Raw genomic sequence first — 20,715 nt, forward strand, 5'->3', positions numbered from 1 at the left:
CTTGCTTCCACGGCACAGAGCTGGGAACGCTAAGGAGAACTCGGTGCAGTCCGTCTTCTGGCTGATTAAATGAAGATCTGGAAAGGGCTACTTATTCTCTTAAGGATGTTGCTTCTCTCCCCCCATATCTAACTCTTAAAATGTTTATCAGTATTCCCTTATTTATCATAGCAGTTGAGAATGTGCGTTACATTGGAGCGTGGGTTTTAAAGTCTCCGTATGATCTGACCAGTGGAAAAGAAGGCCAGTGCAAGCCCTGCTGCACATTTGAAAAAAAAAAAGCCAGAAAAAAAGCACTAGGATGTTTCATGTGGTTTGACCATTCTTCTCTCCCATAACATATGCTTCAGTGTTACAAACAAATTTTGCTGAGGACCTAGATGAAATAGTAAACAAAAGCAGGCAGATGAGAGTAGGTACTTCAAATGCTTTGAAAAATCCTACAATGTCCAAACCCCATGCTGTGCTGCCTGTGCAAAACATTCCCGGCTCCAAACTCTGCAACAGCACAGGGTAGGAGAGAAGCATGCCAGGGCTTAGACTTCCACAGGACAGACGTCATTGCCTCCAAAGATGTTCTGATCTGATAACTCCTGATGCTAACTCTAGTGAGATGTACTAAATTTAGCAATACATTTAATCCTTAAAGAGGCCCTGGTTGCCTGATGGAAAAAGCAAAGTGTTTCAGTTGCTGCTCTCAGCATTCTTGCTGATTGACAGGTTTCCCTTTCCTTTTACATGCGGCCAGCCATATAACGTGTCTACAGACTTTATCCTCACAGATCAGCTTCACAGATAAGGAAAGCTCTAAAGCCCTTATTCTGGTTGTAGAAGAAAACAAAGGATAATTCTGCAGAACACTCAATTATTCCTCACAGTAAATGAAGGGAAGTAAATAAACAGGGAAGTAAATAAACAGTAAATAAACTAATCAAAGCAATGAATTTCTATACCTTGATAGTTTGATTATTGTCTCAGAGTTATCAGTGGGTCCTCAAAGAGGCTTCTTTCCAGGGAAAGAGGACTTCCCCAGGTATTGGAAGGGAGAACATGAAAGTTGGTATGAGTAACTTGTCCAGCTCAGTGTTTTCCATGCATCCTGTGTCTCAGGAGGGGGCAAGGGCATGCAAATCGGCAGCTGCTTCCTACCGATTTCTCCTTTGGCCTTGGATTTTGCCTTTCTCAGGTGCTGTGGATTCACTCCTTGTTGACCCTGACTTATTCTTCTAACAGCAGGGATTCTCACGTTCAGCGTCATCATTCACTGGGTGCATGGGTGCCCTGCGTGACCTTGCCTCTGCTTCTGAAAACTGTAAGGAAAAGCCAATTAAAGGGTTTTGGATTTTGTTAAACGCCAGCAGTGAGGTCCTTACTGAGTAACCACCCACAAAACTACCACCCAGATAAGAATTTAATCCTGCCCTCACGCAGTCTGTAAAGGCGGCAGTCTGTGAGCGAGCTGTGGGGGGATGACAGCTCACTGGCTGCGTGAAGCAGACAGACAGTGAGAAAACTGATTTCCTATCATACCGTAGACTGCTCTGCCATCGTGACTCACAGTTGCTACTCACTTCATCTCTGTGATGACATTTCTGACAAAGAGATGTCGATAGCACTAAGATCGACATTCATGAATATCTTTGAATCTGGCCTCTCTTTCACACGTACACTAGCATTTGCCTTTTTCACACTTTATCCCACGTCAAAGTACCATTTATAATATCTTCCATCATGACCCCTATCTGTCTTCTTTATGTTCCTAAAGAGAATTTGGAAGATTTTTTTTAGCGTGCTTGCAAACGTAACCTTTTAGGAAGAATCAGTGCGAGACTGATTTCATCGTCGAGTGCTTTAGGGTACAGGCAGGATATAGATGCAGAATGCAGAAAAACAGGTCTGATATGTTTAGAGGCCTGAACATTTTTATAGCCTGAGGAAATCCAGAACGTCCCTTGAAAAGATTTGGTTGGTTGGTTTTGTTTGTTTTTGATTTGCAAACTACAGAAACTCTCAGCTCACCAGCAGGTACGATGCTGCTACTCCTGCAGAAAGCAAACTTCCTCATTTCCAGCTATCCCAACCCCTGATGATTCTCATGAGACCAGGTAGATCTTGTCTTTCCAAACATGATCTGCTAATATGGGCCTGGATTCTAAAATTAATTTTGCTGGGGGCGTCCTGCTCCCTGAGCCAACTGCCTCAATCAGTGAGTCAGCTAGTTCTCTTAGATTTGTTAGTGGAAGAAATTGGTGTCATCAGCATAATGACATGTATATGCAGCGTGAGATGCAGATACCATATCACAGAGTGCTGCTGAGACACATCCTGAGCTCCAAACAACGTCTGTATTGATGCTTGTAGAACAAAAAGGTTACTACATCTCTTTCCATCAATATCTTCCATTTTTCAGTTTGCCTGGATGCTGTCTTCATTCTCCAGACTGTCTGCTGTCCTGGGATTCCTCTTCTCCAGCATGGTATATTCTCAGCTTCCTTTATGGAGCTGACACTTTCCTCCATTATGTAGCTGTATCTGATAGCAGTGGCTTGAACAACAGTCTGCAGATCCATTACTTTTAAGCCCTAATGTTGGCTTAGATTTGATTTAGACCAACATAGGCTAAATTCTAATGTTGGCTTAGCCCTTGTGCAGGCCTTCTCTAATGTTTGCCTCTTCAGGCAAGACTCTCTGTCTCCCTGCCTGTGTGATTTCTGATGGAAGAGGATGTCATTAATCTCTTTTTACTTGACTACATGACTGCAAAGGTTAATCACGTATTGTCTGCAGAGGGGGCCTATTACATAAATACAGATTACTAATTTTTCCTTAATTACTCCTCTGTGTGCCTGGGATAGAAAGGGATAGAAAACCGCCTCTTAAGTCTCATTTTACGAGATAAACTGAAAAACAGCAGCTGCTCTTGCTGAACTTAGGTTTTCTCTGATATGCTCAGTTCAGAGTTTCCTGGAAAAGGCTAAAAGCCGCATAAGCTATGGTCTTCTGTGGGGAAATGGGGAAGTAGAAAATAGCTCTGAGTAAATCTGCTTGGCTGGTACAGCACCATTTGTTTCCACAGGTCATAGAGAAAGCAGCATGTCTTACAAGAAAAGCTGTATCCAGCTATCACGATGATCTGGATTTACAGAACCTCTAAGATTATTGAGAAGAAAGTACACATCAAACTGACTTCAACAGACTTTTTGGTTAGTATAGACAAGGACCAAAAGAAAAGCAAAACTCTGTCTGTCTAGTTCTAAGGCTGATAATCACTCTCTTCAGTCAAAATTTTAGAACTTGGACAGCTGAAGTTGGTTTCTTATTTCAGTAACTCGAAATAATAAAGATACTAATGACAGTAGCCCAGTTTTGCCAGGCCCCGGCAGTAGGAAATATGTGTTGTGAATATTTTTAACTAAGACGGTTTAGTAATTCACTTTTGCACAGCTTGACAGAAGGCAAATGGTGACAGGGCATGGTCCCAGCCTATTAAGAAACCTGCTTTAATGGCTAAGAGTGCCTGAACCATAAATGATGCTAGTGCTGGTATGCTTACCTGATGTTGAAATACAGACAAGTATTTCCAGCATAGTCAAGGCCAGCGAACAAAGGGACTTCAGGTGTACAGCACATGATAGGGAGCACATTCGGTGCTTTAGAAGGAGGCCTTGGGGATCGTGCCCAAGTGACAAACATTGGTTGCTATAGAGATAGTTGTCCTCTCTAAATACAGACAGATCACTCCAGGATGCAGCAGAGTTTCACTGCATCTCAGTGCAGACAGAGTCAACAATTTCCTACAGCCCCTGTCAAAATAGCTGAAATTTTACCAGACTTTCCTTAAAGGAACCCGTCAGCTTTCCGGAGTAATGTGAAGAGTGCTGAGGTGAGCTGAGCTGTGAGAGACACCACTGACAGCTGCTTACTGCTGTTAATCATCTCTCTAAAGAACAGTCTCTGCTGAGGAGGACTTGGGGAACCTGGGTAGCAGCATGAGCTTCAGTTCAGGTACACGCCGGGATCTTCTCTGTGGGAAGATGGTTCCTCTTCCTTTCCAGCCCTCCAGCCTGGTCCGAGTCTTCCTCAGCTCAGTTTTTTCAGGTAAATAAGCTGAAAAGTCCTGAAGTTGCTGAATGCTATTGGGCGCTCTCCGTTAGAACCTCCGCAGTGCTGCAATGTGGTGAGACTGCCATGCTTATCAGTGAACCGTAAGCTTGCAGCTTCATTTGAAGGTGAAGATGCCTACAGTTTGCTGCATTTTATACACAGCTTTATTCTGTCATGCCCAATTTGCACTTAGGACTTGTCAGAGATGGCAGAATTCTGCATCAGCTCTGGAACTAATGGCATTCGCAGGGAAGCCAAATTCAGTCTAGACACCATTGTGCAATGGCTCAATGCAGGGCAACGCCTGTCTATGCACAAGACAGCTATGTTTGCAGGCTTTCTCGTAATCTTAGGCCACGCATTTGATTCCCATCTACCATTGTAACAGCAAGAAATATTTGGGAAGAATTTCCCTTCTTGCATAATATCTGACTACTTCCCACTTCCTCTGCCTACTGGGACACAGTTGCCAGACTGAGCTTCTAAAGTGGTAACTGGCAGTGGGTAGCAATGACTCAGATTTTCAGGAATTACAAAACCCAGATTTCTCCTTCCTCTGGAAACCGTTCACTCTGTCTCAGTTTGTTAGTAAGAAAACACAGGCTTAGGCCTCCCCATTCCAGAAAAAGTTAGAAGTGCCTGTATGTCTAATTTCCAAAGAAGATACTGTAATATCTCCTCCAGTAGGAGGTAACATGATGAATATGCTGTTTGGTTGGAGAGATGTCTTCAAGCAGACAGGTCAGCATTTAGGGAAGGAATTACAGCTGCAGTTTCTGGAGGGATTGTATGAGACCTACAGACAATTTGAAATTAGCGGGCATATAAGGACACAGCTAGTGTTAAAATATTTCCTACAATGCCCGAGTTGTGCTAGACTTCATGTATTTTCAGGAATAATTTTGGGATGAAGGATATGACGTGGCTGAATTCTCACCAAAGGATGGGGGCATAAGTTATGCTACTCTCTCGCCTAGAAGTCATTTGGGTTACATATGTAAAGTAGTACAAGGATTTCCTGTAACAACTACAATCTCTGTGAGAGCTCAGGAGTTATTCCAGGAGTATTATGCTGAGAGAGCTTGCTCCCTGTTGGACAGCAGTGCAGACATTACAGTTCCTAACCCAAGGGAGCCCTCTCCTCATCTGACACTGGCACAGACTTCATTAGTGATCACTTTTCACTTAGAACAGTCCCAAGGAAAGCTGCAGATGCAGCCATTCCCCACCCTAATTTTAGCCTTCCCTCTTGTACTACTTTATCACATGATTAGGTAGTGCCATGATCGTTTACAGAATTTAGGGGACAGAAAATTCCAGTCCTGAAGAAATAACAGTCTCATATGGTAACACATACATGAGCAGAAACACATTCTTTATTCTTCCCCTGTCTTTTTATTTTGCAAGTGTGGAAAATATCTATGAATATAAGACCTGTGTATCAGTGAACAGGAGAGGGTGCATGCTTCTGCATGTGAGCGCTGGGAGTGAGCATACAGGCTTGTGTTTGTGTGCATATATGTGCTTACCTTTTCCCCTTTTGGCTCTGCCTTCTTGTCTTATTTCAACTTATCTAGTTTGTGGTTTGATTTAATTCAGTGAAAATGACATTGTTAAAAGGTGTCACAAAGATTATTCTGGAAAGTGGTAATTTCTCTTTGTAATAGGCACAGCAGGAGAAGCAGCCATAAAAATTTCAGACTTGACTCTACAAAAAGATTTCCTGTGGGTAGGGCTTGCCTTTTATTGTGGCTATTTGTCACTGCTGACATGGCCAAGAGTGGGGCTGAGTAGTCTGAAATAGGATGGAGGATTTGCCACAGTAAGATGCAAGGAATACTTTTTTCTGGATTAATGCTGCTGTACTGTATTCTGACTATGCAATCCAAGATTCTCCAGATCCAGAGTCTTCATATTAATAAATGAAAACACAGCATAGACTATGAGAGGCCACTAGGAACGTGAACCTAACCCTTAACATACACTTGCATAGGTGATGTAGTAACAAGTCTGCAGATATCTGAAAACCACAGTTTTGCAAGACCTAACCACAATGTCATCTTTATGAAACTCTGCGCAGATCAGATAATAGCAACATGAACTGCGTTTTCACTGTAAGGTCAAAACATGGCAACTAGGTAAAGCAACAATCAGGCTCCCAACTCCTAACTTCTGTTGTGCTGCACAAATCCTTCCATGCAGACATGGCTACAGAGAGGGAGACCCTCCTGGAGGCAGCATATCCAGAAGCGCTGGCTTTCTGTCAGAAGCACGGCCTAATGTTTGAGGTAAATCACTTACTTTCCTGTCTGTCTTATCCAAAGGCCATCAAAATACATGGAATGGAGGAAAAAAAAAGAAATCCCCATGGATTTTCCTTAGAAGTCTCTTTGATGTCAAATATTGCTGTACTGGTTTCCTAGAGCTTTCGTTTTAAGTATATTTTTATGCTTGTGTTTCATGGATTTCAATTCAAAGTTAGGTGGTTAGTCATCTTCAAGATCTGGACACTAGGGCTTACATCACACTTTTGTGTCTTTATTCAATTGGAAGAGAGTTCATGGTATGTATAAATTCCACTGGGTACACTTCAGGAGTAGTTGACTAGTCCTGACTATACTCATTTGCATAGAACTTTTAACATAAAAGGGGCCATTGAAATACTGGGGATCATTATCTTCTGTGATAGAAGACAGGCTTCAAATATTGCGCCAAATAACCTACAGTTTTGAGGATCCTGGTCCTGAAAAACTGTCCAAGTTGTATACTTGGTTGTCAACGGTTCAAATGCTTCAGGTCCTTCACAGGAGAAATCTCTACTGAGAAATTTTGAATCTTGTAGAGTAGCAATAAAGTTGTACACCACTAGTTTTCAGACTGATCTAGAAATTAAAGTGATAGAAAGACTTAATTTCCCCATGTCACTGTTTTTTACGATAGTACTGACTGGTCTTTAAGAAGCTTAAAAAATTTTTTTGTGTGTGTGCAGGTAATTGACCTGAGATGGGGTATTTCTGAGCTTGTAGACACTGATCACAGGAATACACAACTCTGTCTGGAAGAAATTGAAGCCTGTCAGAAAATGTCAGCAGGTCCCACCTTTATTGTAAGTGCCAGCACTGCGGTGCATACTCAATCCCTATAGCTGAAGTGAGACATAAAGGGCTGGTTTTATGCACTCAGAACTTGCAAAGGTATAGTGGAGAAGTAAGATGGTTTTCACAGTAATTAGCCTGCATGAGGAGCTTCACAAATATTTAATCAGCTAGCTGATGGGGCTGAGAAAATATCAATAACTACAGTAGTCCCTAAAAGACAAGACAGGCTGGACACACACATGCATTGTCCAGCCTTGAACATGGTTTCTTCAAAGTTAGAGATACTGGGGCTGTGTGTATTATCTGGCAGATCTAAGAGGCAGATGGAGATATATATCAAGCAAGAAGGACAATACTATTTCTTGCTCTGAGATTGCTTCCTACCCAATACTCAATTTTGAGGAGGTTTTCGCAGTAACTAAGCAAAAAATAAAAATTCCCCAAAGAACCAGAAACAAAAATGCCATAGCAACCACTAGGGACAGAGTTAGGGTGTCACACTGCAAGCTGATCCATGCTTCTGCTCCACAAAAAGGAGAGAAACTGAAATCCCTCCAATCCCTTCTTCTAACCACTGAAAGCTCCCCACTGCAGCAGCCCACCTCAGCTTCCTTGAGGCGCTTTGGTGACGGCCCCAAACAGAAATCCGCACCCAGAACTTCCAGGCCTGCAAAGGGGAGAGGAGACTGTGACACCTGTAGAAGTACCAGAACTACTTTGCTTCCTTGGGTTGTTTAGGCTTTGGAAAGGGAAAAGGAAAGCTTTGCTGAACAAAGACAATAAATGCAGAGAACATGCAGTCCCAGTGAGCCTAATAGAAGCCACGAGTAAATAATAAGTAATTAAGTATTTGTGTGAGTTGCCCGATTTCCCCTGAGCCACTTCCACCAGAGGCCAGCAATAGAGAATCTCTGTTCTGAGAGGTGAGGCAGAGACCATTAGAGCCTCACCACAGCATTACTGCATCCATGAACTCACTGTTTCTGAGCTCCCTGCGGCTCACACATCTGTTAGCAGCACCATATTGCACATGCAGATGGCACTAACCGGCATTCAGGCCATATCTTCCTCAGACTGGCTCTCACTGTGTATCTACAAATCTCACTCCAGCCAGCCACAAAGGTTTGACTACTCCCTCTCCCTCCACACAAACCAGGAGGGTTTTGTTCAAGGGTTACACGGTGGGTTCTGATCTCTGAGCTCACCCTTTCTCCGAGGTACATGGATACCAGATGCTGTCCCTTCTCAGATGTCCCTGTTCCCCAGCCCAGCCTTCAGTCCTAACTAGCAGTCTGCAGGCTCAGCCCTGCCCCCTTGCTGCCCAGGGCTCCTCCCCAAAGCCAATCTCCTCACCCCCCTCTTCGCTGTAAGGGCCTGAGGAGCAGCTCCTCTAAGGCCCCTTCTCCCCAGCCATGGGGCAGGCTGGGACTCTGCCTGGTTGTCCCCATCCAAGCAGGGAAGCTGCAAGAGGACTGCACTTCCTGGCAAGTTTCCTGAGCAGCCCTCCCTGGTGATCCCAAGTAGTAAGGCAGGCAGGCAGGCAGCCCACACCACAGCTGTCACTACAGAAGCAGTATCTGCATGTGTGGCCTTTCTTGCCTCTTGCAGGGACTCCTGGGGGACTGCTACGGGCACCAGACTGTGCCCCACCTCATCGCAGAGAAGGAGTTTGAGGCCCTAACTCTGCAGGTGTCAGGGGACTCTGCCCAGCTCCTGACGCAGTGGTACCAGCAGGATGAGAACGCGCTGCCCACCTGCTATGTGCTCCAGCAGGTTGATGGGCAGGCCTGGCACCGTGTGGAGAGACGCCTGGCCTCAGTGCTGTACGTGGCAGCCCAGAAGGCAGAGAGGTGTGGGCTGCTCAGCCCAGAGCAGAGGCACTGCTACCACAAATCAGGTGTGTTCTGGCAGGCCTGTAATGTTATTCTAACCAGAGCTGTCAGGGAAGAGAGCTGTTTGGTTCCAGACAGCACCAGATTGCGTACAACAGGCAGTATGCAGGGAAGGAAGAGATTTAACCATCTGCCAGATCCTGGGGAGGGAGGTTCATGCTGACTGGCAAACAGTACGCCAAATGGGGGGGAAAAAAGGAGAAACAGTCCCAGCTCACTGACCAGACTCTGGAGTACGCTTGGCTCAGAGGACATGGGGAATGCTGACCTGCTAGCATCATGTGAAATACGGAAGGACCAAACGATGTAAGTTAATGTCTGTAGATGGCTTTTCCTGTGTTCTGTTCTAGAATCAAACGCCCACATCCCCCTTTTTTTGTAGCGATTGAACGGGAGATTGAACACTGTCTCCTCGATACCCAGCAGAGCAACCTGGGGGCTTTCATAATCCTCAGAGAGGCAGAGGATTCTGACAAACAAATAGACAAAGGGACAAACTCTGAGCTGGTGGAGAAAGAGGACAACCTGGACAGTGAAGAGAAACAGCTGCTCAGCAACCTTAAAGTGAAAATTGCAAGCCATCATCCCAAACACCTCAAAGTACACACACTGGCATACAGCAAAGACTCCGGGACCGCTCAGCACAAGAGGAGTAATAAATACCTGAAACAACTCTGTGAACAGTTCACTGCTGTCACTAAACACCAGGTCTTAGAGAATCTTCGATACCAAGGACAGATCAGAGAGGAGCCAGAGAGACTTCTGGAGGAGCTGAGCCACCATGCAGCTCTGTGCCTGGAGAACTGCAGATTTTTCTGTGGGAGACAGAATTTATTGGATAACATTTTTCACCATATCAGGCAGAACAATGATAAAACGCACACAGCTCTGATCCTCTATGGGCCACCAGGCTGTGGAAAAACAGCTGTGATGTGCAAACTATCTGAGCAGGTGCAAGCTGTTTTAGGGCAAGACACTGTGGTTGTGATTCGTTTGCTGGGGACATCCCAGCTCAGTTCTGCTATTCACAGCCTGCTGAGGGACATTTGTCTCCAAGTGTGCTTAGCTTTTGATTTGCCACCACCTCCAAACCAAATCAACCAGGCTCGCAGTGATTTAGTCTTGTTCCTCAGTAACCTCCTCCTCACTGTCTCACATTGCAGCACACAGACACTGGTGTTGTTCCTTGACTCTGTGGAGAGATTGTTTCCTTATGATGGTGCTCACAGATTCTACTGGCTCCCAAAAGATTGCCCCCCAAAGGTCCACATCATCATTTCCATTTCCACAACAGAGCATGATATTCTGAAAGCTCTCCAACACACTGTGCCTGAGGCTGAGGCATACTTTGAAGTAGGACCCTTATCTAGTGAGGAAGGTGAGGAGATGCTAGAGATACTCTTCGCAGCAGACAGACGGCAGCTGAGCCCCGCTCAACAGGCTTATCTCTGGCACAACTTCCCCAGTGGTGGGCAACCCCTGCTCTTTAAGCTGGCTTTCCACGAGGCCAGGAAATGGGCATCTTACACTTCACCTTCAGAACTAGTGATTGCTAGCACAGCCCAGGAAGCCATGCACCATCTGTGTGAGGGATTGGAAAAGTCACATGGCACAGTCCTTGTGGCCCATGCGCTTGGCTACATTGCTTCCTCACGGTGAGTATTACTGTACTTCTCATGAAATGGCTTCTATTTCCTGACTGTTCATAGGGAATCTCTGCCTAAACACAGCGAAAACCAGTAGAAGGTCTCAGTTGTTCTAGCCTGTGAGGTCTTTATGCATATATTTATCAAGCACAACATTCCTCTTACACCTGGAAGCCTACCTAAAATACTGTCTTGAAGGGAGATGTTCTGGGATTATTTGGAAAAGAAAATCTATCTCCATTGCTTGTCCAGGGCATAAGCTCTCAGCTGGGACTGCCATAAGTGCATGTAAGCTAGCGAGATTCTTGGTGACTGGTGCTTTTGAACTGCCAGAGGGATCCTCACCATAATGCACCACTCACCCTCCCACTATAGAAATCACTGTAAACAGTAACGAGGAGGATAAATAATCTCCTTTCATGTATCATACTTCACTTGCAGAAACGGGCTGTCAGACATGGAGCTAAAGGACATTTTATCCCTTGATGATGATGTTCTTTCAGAGATTCACCACTGCCACTTTCCTTCAAGTAAAAGTGTCCTGCGCCTTCCTCCTCTCCACTGGGCACAGCTGCGCAGTGACATGGGAGAGTGCCTGGCAGAACGGAAGGCAGATGGCTTCACCCTTCTTGGCTTTGCACACAGGTACTGCTAGAGGGCAGAGAACAAGATGCCAGTCCTCTGAGACGTTCTCAGCCTCGGCTTTCGGGAACCCTGCCTAGAATCCTCTCAGCTCTTAAACTCTATCGGGGCTGAAGTTGAGGGAAAAATCCAGCTCTAGCTCCCCTTTCCGCTACCTCTATTGTTTTTTCCCTTTCCAGGCAATTTGTTGAAATGGTACAGAATCGTTATCTATCAAAACAAGACCAAATCAAGCGGCATTTTCTCCTAGCAGATTTCTTCAAGGGGACTTGGAGCTGGGGAATGAAGAAACCTCTTGTATTACCAAACTTTAGCAGGACTCTGAATGCTGACAGGAAGGCGAGGAATACCAGCAGACACGTCCATACCTGTAGGCTCTGGACCAGGGCTCTGAGTCTCCAGAGTGCAGGACAGGGTCTGAAATCAGAAGACAATGGAAATAACAGTAAATGATACTATTCAGTGCTTTCAATAATGATTAAGAAATAAATTTTTTTTTTTTTTAAACAGAGCTATCGCCAACCAAGGAGATCTACAGTAAATTTACAAACTTTGTCATGCAGTCTGCATATATGTAAAAGTCTACTTCAGTGAGGAAGGGAATAATCTATTATTAACATCTGTAGAAAGGCAATCATAGTCTTAAACTACAGCAAGAGAAATTTAGAATCATGAAAACAATTTCCTAAGCAAAATGAAATAGCCTGGAAGCACACTATCTGTCACACTGTGACAGCATCTAGAACTGAAATTGTAGAAGCAGAGAGATTAATCCATAAGCCACGTCTCAAATCAACTGTTCTGCTACTCCCGCTCTTCCTAGGTAGCCCCTCAGCCACTCTGGTTCTCTGATACTGTTGCTAATCGGAGGAAGCTGAGTGAATTGCCATTTCACTTACTTGGTGCAGGAAGAATTGAGGAGCTAAAACAGGACGTGTTGGGTAAGGACTGGGCAAAAGGGGTTATACAGTGCTTTGCAGAAGCACGAGTCATGCCTACAGCCACAGGTAACGGCAGTGCAGAATCTCAACCTTTCTGCATAGCATCAATAATCACCGTGAGAAGGAAGCTTGAAAAAAAGCTTCAAAACAAACCGTCATCCTAGAACTATCACCACACTCCTTTCGTACCTGAAATAAACGCTCTAGATTCTCCCAAAGCTGAGAAGGAAACATTAATTCCACTGTTGGTGGCTGCTAATCTTTCTATACCCTCCCTGCCCCCAAAAGTATTTTTCAATCTCAGTTTCTTAAAAATTACTGTCCAGTCTCAGATTTGATAATTCTCTGCTCTAATAGTACTTCTTTCTGCAGGGAATATGAACTGGATCAGCTGTAAAACAATTGCCTCTGGAATACAGAGTGTTGTTGATGACTTTGCGATGTGTACTGAACAGATCGACTGTCCAGAATTACATCTTGTGCAGAACACTCTTCTCCTTTTGAAACCCGCAGTCAGCAGTATAGACAGCCTCGAGGGTAAGAGCTGTGTCCAAGTGACAGAGAGATGCACACGTCCACCTGGGGGAAAGAAATGGGTTTTTCCTTTCCAAGTAAGAACACTTTTCTGAGGAATTACAACTAGTGACAAAATTCTCTCTTCTGGGATCCATCAAAAGACTTATAAATGCCTCATTCTGGTAGGGCCTCTGTATAGGAACCTGAGGTTTCTTCTTTGCCACTAGGTATTCGGTCTATTTGATTAGAGCAGTTTGCCTGCTGCCCCTCTTCCAGTATAAACACCTATTAGCAATCTAGATTCCCTTGCAGCTTTAACATTAACAAGAGGAAAGAATACACAGTGCTGCTCCTCTGTTTTCTCCTCAGAGTCTCCATTCCTTCCTCAAGGAAAAAATCCTGTCACTCCATTAAATTTGTCTGCCTTTCACACTGCAGCCTTCCCTATATTATCTGAGTCCTTGGCCAGATAAGGACACCTTTTAGCCACTCATTTTGGTTCATCATGCACTGTTCATTATGTACATACACTGTACATCACATTGAATGCAACCACAGTAACTCTCACAGGCCCACCACAGTCATGTTCTAAAACTCTGCGTCTTTGCCCTCTTAGGATTGAGTATACTATACACAGAAGTGCTGGCCAGGCTTCTTTTTCTCATGCCTTCTTACCCTGATGTGATTGGGAAGCTGTGCCAACAGTGTGTAAGCTGGTTCAGTGTCTGTCCCTATCCTGTTCTCATTCCGTTGTCTGGATTTCTCCAGCCACCCGGTGGGCCCCTGAACACAACGCTCACCGGATTCCTCAAAGGTAGGATATCCCTCACTGGGGATATATAGCCCTAGAATACATCTATTCACCCATTTGTTATGAATAAGAGTGAAATAACAATGATAAACTAATAAATAAATAAAGCAAGAAAGAGAGAACATATATTTCTGCAGAAATAGAATTTGGCCTGTGAGCTTACACAAAGGCAGGATAAAGGTCCGTTCGCCTTCATGTTCAGTCATGCACCAGTTCCACTGGCAATTGCTTTAACAAATGAGGATGCAGAAAGTGGGTCATTTTGTCGCCAGGACAACAAAAGCACACACTGACCTAGATATGTCCAAGGGAACCTAATCTTGCTCTTGGCACAGTCTACAGGGTTCAGTCAATACAAGGGGTTCCCAGTTAGGGAAGCACAGCGCAGCAACAGTCCCAGATTGTCTGGTTTTTGTCTGCAGTATCTGGAACAGCCTTTCCCTTTTGTGTTTCACTGCAGGCGTCACAGCAATGGCACTTAGTTCTGACTACAGGCTGCTGGTGGCAGGTTCCCAGGATGGCTCAGTGCTTGTCTGGAATATGGAAATTATCGAGATGCTGCACACCTTGCCTGGGCACTCTGGTGAGCCTTCCCTTTTTCATGGCTGGAGTGCTTTCTTCATGTCTGAAGAGAGCTCTGACTGCTCTCTTGAGCTCTAGGTACACAGACACCTCCTAGTTGCCAGCATTCTCCTAATTGCTGGAAGTGCTGAGAATCCCAGGTGTTGCTAATTCTCTTCTCTTATTTTATAGCTGAGGTGAGGTGTGTGAAAGTGTTTGGAAAAGGAACCTGTGCTGTTTCAGCTGCCATGGATCACAGTCTGCGCATCTGGAATCTGACTTCTGGCAGAGCACAGTTTGTTATCCAGGATACCCACTTGGAAGAACAGCCTTCAAATTGCCTTCATGTGGATGAGAGGCACATGATTGTATATTCTTCCTCAGATACAAAGGTATGGAACTTAGGGACATTTCTTAACGTAAAGAATGCTGAAAGGACAAGAATGTAAGAAGTCACAGAATCATGAGGGTTGTAAGTAGAAAAGCTACCTCGGTCCTCTCTACTCCCATCTTTTTGCCACCTTTTTTACTAGGTTAACGCTTGGCACCTGGAGACAGCAGAACTCATCTTCCAGATTTCTGGAGAGGCGACAGATGCGTGGATGTGTTCTGCAGTATGCAGCCCAAGGCTGATGATTATGACTATGTCTGAAGGAGGAACGCTGAGTCTGTGGAACAGCATCACCGGCGAGCTGCAATCTAGACGTCAGCTATTAGGGCTGCAGGAAGAAATATCAACTGCTGGTGTTCTCATCCAGAAGCAAGGGAAGATGATAGTGGGATTTAGTGGAGGATCTCTATCCATGGTACATATCTCTCTTTCAACTTTCTTGTAATATTTCAAGGATCTGAATCCTAAACAATACTAATTCTGTGGTATGCCATCTCATCCATTTCATTCTGTTGCACCAGTATCTGCCTTTATCATCATAAGCAATTTCTGACGACATATTTTCACATTTCATTCAATTTTCAGGCAGCCACAGCAACGTGATCTGGCTCTGCCCTTCTTTATCCACCTCTCTGTCACCAGCAGTATGACCGTGGGGTTCCACCGTTGCCAGTGGTTCTGTTCCCAACTCTGCCACAGATTTGCTTCATGACTGAGCAAAGTGTTTTCTAATAGGGCCTTAGTTCCTCCAAACCAAACTTGTACATCCTGCACCTGCCAATGCATTGTCTGATCACAGACTGCATCAAACTGGATCCCTTATCGGAAGGCACAGAACAAATGTTCTGCATAGCATTCCTAGGAAGGGTGAAAGGGATGGGCTGAAGAAAGACTGTCATCACGCAGTCGTGAAATAAAACAAAATGCAGTTCCTACACACCATGCAGAATTGTGCTGAGCCAGGCAACGAATTTGGTCACCAGTGGGCCTTCCTTCTTCATTTGGAATAAAGCACCATCCTCAGACTTCTGCATCCTAGTTCCTAAAAGAACAAGGATAAAGCTCTATGTCCTGTTGCACATACAGCTCTGTCCAATACTAAGAGGTGAAATTAAATTATTTCACTGCTAATCTATCCTCTTTCTTTCAAAGGAAAGGCAGCTTAGCTATCCTAATGTCATGTTTAACTCTGTCTTATTTTTGTGCAGATCTCTTCTGATGGGAACAGTCTGCTAGAGAAGCTTCCTGGAAGGGTTGGCTTTGTGGTGGCATCAGAAGATGAGTCCATTCTTGCTGCAGGTTTAATAGTGCCCATTCCTTAGGAAAGTTTTAGCAATAGCTCCTCTCTCACATGCCAAGCATCTTTTAAATGGGGAGCGGGACGTGGGACTTTCCATTAGCCTGATCTTTTTAATCTATTGTGCTTAAAGGAGTAACAAGAATTGGGTTAAATTCACTCTGTGCAGACTTAGAACATTGTCCATGTACCAGGAGCCCTATTTCAAGGCAGCAAGTGAGATAAAAGCAGTGAAAAGAATTTATGCCGGCATGGGTATCTAAGCTATCCTTAGCGCTCACCTTTAAAAACATAGGTATTAAATGATGAGGAATACGCACAGGCACATGGTGTTGTAGGGGATTAGAGACTTCCTCAGATCAATAAATCAGTAACTAACATTTTGTTTTAGGCTTTGGGGAACACGTGCGAGTGTTTCTGGCTGACTCAAAGGGATTCCACAGGTTGCTAGCAGCAGATTTGGAACATGAAGGAATGGTTCATACAGCTGTTATATCTCCTGACAACAGCATAATTGTTACTGGTTCTGAAACTGCATCTATCCAGGTAGGAAGGAAGGCTGGGCAGCTTCCCAAGCAGAACATCTCTTACAAATACAACTCATAGAATATGCCCCTGATCCAATAAGGTGCTTATCTTGCTCCCCAGCAACTTGTTTTGGGGATGGATTTACAGTTCTGAGGATGTTTCTTGTAGTGCCATGCTTCTAAAAAGATGACCGTTTACCCTACTTCTCTTTACTGCTTCAAGCCTCTCTGCTCTCTCTCTATTTTTGGCACTGAATGGAGAGCATGTTATCAATTCAGAGAGCCAGCCTTAAGCCAGTGTATACCCAGGACCTGAAATACAATTTTATTTCTAAAATATTTTAAATTTGATCTCCTAAAAGCTGCCTTGTTACCAGTCTGAAAGGCAGACATGGAATATATAACATCTGGAGAACCACCTCTTTTCAGAGAAAGAGGTAAATACCCAGTACAGCCCCAAAAATGCAGGATCTAATTAGGGATCTTCCAGAGCAAAGGCAGCAAGTGAATAGCTCCAGATACTTTAAATATTTGTTTAAGAGTAACTTTGTATTGGTAGTTGCTCAATATCCTGTTTTCTAGATTAGGAGTAGGTTATCATCATGTGACTTTACTTATGCTTCTGTACAAGTCAGTGAAGATCTGTTGTTTCACCTCTTAAATAAGGCTAGAGAAAAAACAGTCGCTCAGGTCCTGACTTCTCCCTCCAATTTTTTCCAGGTGTGGAGTCTAACAGACCAGGGTTTGCGGACCGACAGGCTGGATGGCATGGGGGCACCAGCAACCCTCTTAGCCCTGTATGACTGCACTTTGGTCTCTGCCTCCTCCAGCGCACCATATCTAAAAGTGTGGAACCTCATTTACGATCAGCAGCAGAAAACCCAGGCACCTGTCCCAGAGACAGGCTGCACTGCACTGTCGCATGGTGGGAACTATGTCTATTTTACCCAGCCTGAAGAGAGACATAAAGTCATCATCTGGGACACCACAGAAGGTGAACTGCATCTCAGAAACACCGTGGAAAATTAAGCCTGCATATGGGGTAGGAGAGAAACAGAGCAATTGGTGGAAGCAGTGAAGGCAGAGTTAGTTTCTGAGCATGTGTGACAAAGACAGTCTGCTCCTTTCTGCTTTTCCTAAGCATGAGATTCAAAAGAACAGGATTCAGGCTTCGAAAGCTTCTTATTCTCCTCTCCAAAGTTTCTGTCTAGAATAGCTTATTATTTTGACAAGGGAAAAATCTGAAATACGAATAATATACAAATAACTTCACAAACAAGGAGCCATCCTGAACCCCACCTGATGGGACATTCACATGCAGGTGCAATAAGAACAGTCTTGCTGATTTCCTTCTCTTTTTACAGGTGCAGTGTGTGACACACTGGACACCTCTGCCCAAGTGAGATGCCTGGAAATAGCTGAGCAAAACCAGCTCCTTTTCACTGGGCTTGTGTCTGGAACAGTCCTTATCTTTCCACTGAATTCCAGGCAGGATGTAGCATGCATCCCACCTCCAGAGTCACAGAAACCAGTCAATGATATCGCAGTCAACAAGAGAGAAAAGCAGCTGGCCATAGCATATGACGATTTAGTCCTTGTGCTGGATATTATCCCTGCAGATCCATGCCCAGTGATCACCAGGCCCACCTACACCTTTTATACCCAGATCCCTGGCTCTCTGGTTTCCAGTGTGGCTGTCCTCGCAGATTACAGAGTCCTCTACGGCATGACTAGCGGGGACTTATTCCTTTATGACTGCCCTCAATCCGCAGTATTTCCTTTGGAAGCTCACAGAAGCCAGATCTCCTGTTTGGAAAGCAGCCATGGAGAGCAGTGGGCGCTCAGCAGATCTGAAGATTCTCTGCAACATCTCTGGGACTTGGAGTTTTGTCAGCAGGAACATGAGATGCACTATTATAAGGTACTTCACTGACAGAGAGGGAAGACAGTGTCTATGGTCAATTACTGCCGTAAGCTATCACAGAGGATTCAGTTCACAGGAATCCCAGCTCTTAAAGAGAATACCCAAATCCTGTACAGAGCTGTTCCAACTGACAAGCAGCAACCTCTTTTTAGCAATTTAGGTCTGATTTTAAAGCAGCCGTATAATCTAGATGCACTGTTAAGGTATCCAGGTCCAAAAATGCTGTCAAAGTAAATGCGTGCTGTTAATACCATTCTGACACTCAAACATAAGTCATAGGAGTTATTTTTTTAGATCTTATTGTTGGTCATTTGCTTTGTTTAAGCAACAGAAGGTGTAAATAGGGCCAGCTCAGGGGAATTCAGTAAAACAAAAGCAGTGAAGAATGCTGAATGTATTCTGTTAATCTTTCACCTGACAATATACCATGGTTGAGTCCAAACTACTCCTTTCCACAGGTGGAAAAATGGGTTTTTGTGTGATCATATTAGGCTTTCTTCTGCACAGCTACAGGGTGCTTCACAAGCTAAGGGCCTAAGGACGTTTCCCACCCTCCTTCCAGGACTGCTCTGCCTTGTAAAAACCTTTATTTAGTTATACTTTCACCCCTGCTCTTAAGGACTGAATAACTGCTGAATGCTCTAAGGCTTCTTCATCTCAACCTATGTTTATCAGTATAACAATCTAATCCTAACCATCATCCATTTTTTAGCCTGCGTCCCTCCTGAAAGGCATTCGCTGTGCTTGCTTCTCAAAAGATGATAAATACTTGTACACTGGAGCATTGGATCAGTCCATTACAGTCTGGGATGTTGCAAGTGGTGAGTAATTTTGAATTCCAGCAATTATGAGAAACAAGTATCTACTACTCCCTGTATTTAAACAGGCTTATACCATTCTTTATGTTGTAAGAAGGGAAACATGCCATACAGCAACAGCTGGTGCACAGATACTCATTTGGTTGAGTATTAGAGCAGAAAACAGCCAAATATCTTGGCCAAAGAAGTCTGCTGATGAACAAAGGTGACTTTATTAGGCTACAGTTACTTCAGAACATGCGCTAAGCTTCCCTTTTCTAGGTCCCTACAAGTATCCTACAACTACCTGCCTGGATTCCCTAACTTGTATCATTGCAATAAGAAACTGCAATAGGGAACATGTATCCCACACGATTACCAGAACTGAAAGTAGAACATTATTGAAGCCAGAAGTAGTATATCATAATTGTGACAAGAAGCTGCAGTTACAGAACTTCAGTAGTAAGCATTCGAGCACACAGAAGGGGAAAGCATTCTGGGTTTAAATACCAGCATCAAATTTTATGGCAAAGCAAGCTAACATCTCCGTAAGTTTCTGCGAAGTAAAACATCAATAATGTTCTAAGGAGAATAAATAATATGGCTCATTATTCCCCCCTCCTCCTCCTCCCTCTTCATTTAACATCAGTGACCTAATTTCACTGAATCCAAACTGCCTGGTGACAAGGGACCATGTGAAGATAGTGACATGTTTTAAGTGGTCTCCTACCACACAGCAAGTCCTTTCCTGTATTCTGCCCTCGCTTTCTGTAGGTGCCTTACTAGCCGCACAGTGCATATACACAACTGCTAGCAGAATGGTACCAACTGCAGATGGGTTTGTTGCAACAACACAACTCGGCTATATCATTCACGAGCGGTTTCACTGTCCTCAGAACGCATCTCCTCAGTATAACCCCCTCCAGAACATCACGGCAACGTGTACAGTAAAATCCAGAAAGAAAGAAGGGGGAAACTTGAGCAAGCAACAATATAACCAAAGAAGCTCTTCTGGGAACCTGATTCGTACCAACAAGCTCTCTCAAATCTGCTCAGTGATATAAACAGCAAAGATGACAAGGATTAGGCATCATAAGCATCCAGGGTAGAGCCTACAGGTTTCTCTTTCCATCTGCTATATTCTTTTGCCTTAGTGTTTTAGAATTACAACATTAAATGCCGCTGAAAATTCCCTTACTGTGGTTATTCAGAGTCTTCTGATATCTTGGCATCGTCCAACAGCTGTCACGCACCACAGCGATAATCACGTAACACAGGTAAGTAAGCAAAAAAATCACGTTTCATCCAGCTACACCAAAGCCGAAACCAGGACTCGGCTTCTACCGCGAAGGGCGGCCGAACGACGGATCAGCAGAAGTTGCCAGCGGGCGCTCGGCACCGAGGCCTGCCCGCGCTCAACCTCCCTCCTCCCCTGCGAGCAGCACCGCTTCCCGGTACACCGGGAGCTCCGGACACCGCCGCCGCCGCCCCACACCTCCGGTGACCCGCCCCGACCGCACCGCTCACCGGGGTCGGGGCCGCCGAGCGGCCGCCTCAGCCGCGCGCCT

The 20,715-nt window shown here is 44.6% G+C and overlaps 1 protein-coding gene and 1 long non-coding RNA gene across 2 annotated transcripts; one reads left to right on the plus strand and one right to left on the minus strand.

The window, feature by feature from the left end:
* Positions 1–238: 238 nt before the first annotated feature.
* LOC138062283 (uncharacterized) lies at positions 239–20,624 on the minus strand. Its single transcript, XR_011136345.1, has 5 exons — positions 20,346–20,624; positions 11,751–11,799; positions 9,758–9,909; positions 954–1,310; positions 239–376 (listed from the first exon to the last, which is right to left on the minus strand). It is a non-coding gene; the product is annotated as an uncharacterized lncRNA (long non-coding RNA).
* NWD1 (NACHT and WD repeat domain containing 1) lies at positions 9,254–20,334 on the plus strand. The gene is made up of 15 exons (XM_068919513.1): positions 9,254–10,749; positions 11,182–11,385; positions 11,562–11,721; positions 12,206–12,323; positions 12,696–12,866; positions 13,456–13,653; positions 14,111–14,233; positions 14,404–14,603; positions 14,745–15,017; positions 15,811–15,901; positions 16,291–16,445; positions 17,147–17,420; positions 17,791–18,347; positions 19,063–19,171; positions 19,922–20,334. The coding sequence occupies exons 1-15, from the start codon at positions 9,419–9,421 to the stop codon at positions 20,209–20,211; spliced, it is 4,254 nt and encodes a 1,417-aa protein (XP_068775614.1). The 5' UTR covers positions 9,254–9,418; the 3' UTR covers positions 20,212–20,334.
* Positions 20,625–20,715: the final 91 nt, after the last annotated feature.

The sequence above is a fragment of the Struthio camelus genome, chromosome 26 (genome assembly GCF_040807025.1).
Source record: "Struthio camelus isolate bStrCam1 chromosome 26, bStrCam1.hap1, whole genome shotgun sequence".
Classification (NCBI taxonomy): Eukaryota; Metazoa; Chordata; class Aves; order Struthioniformes; family Struthionidae; genus Struthio; species Struthio camelus.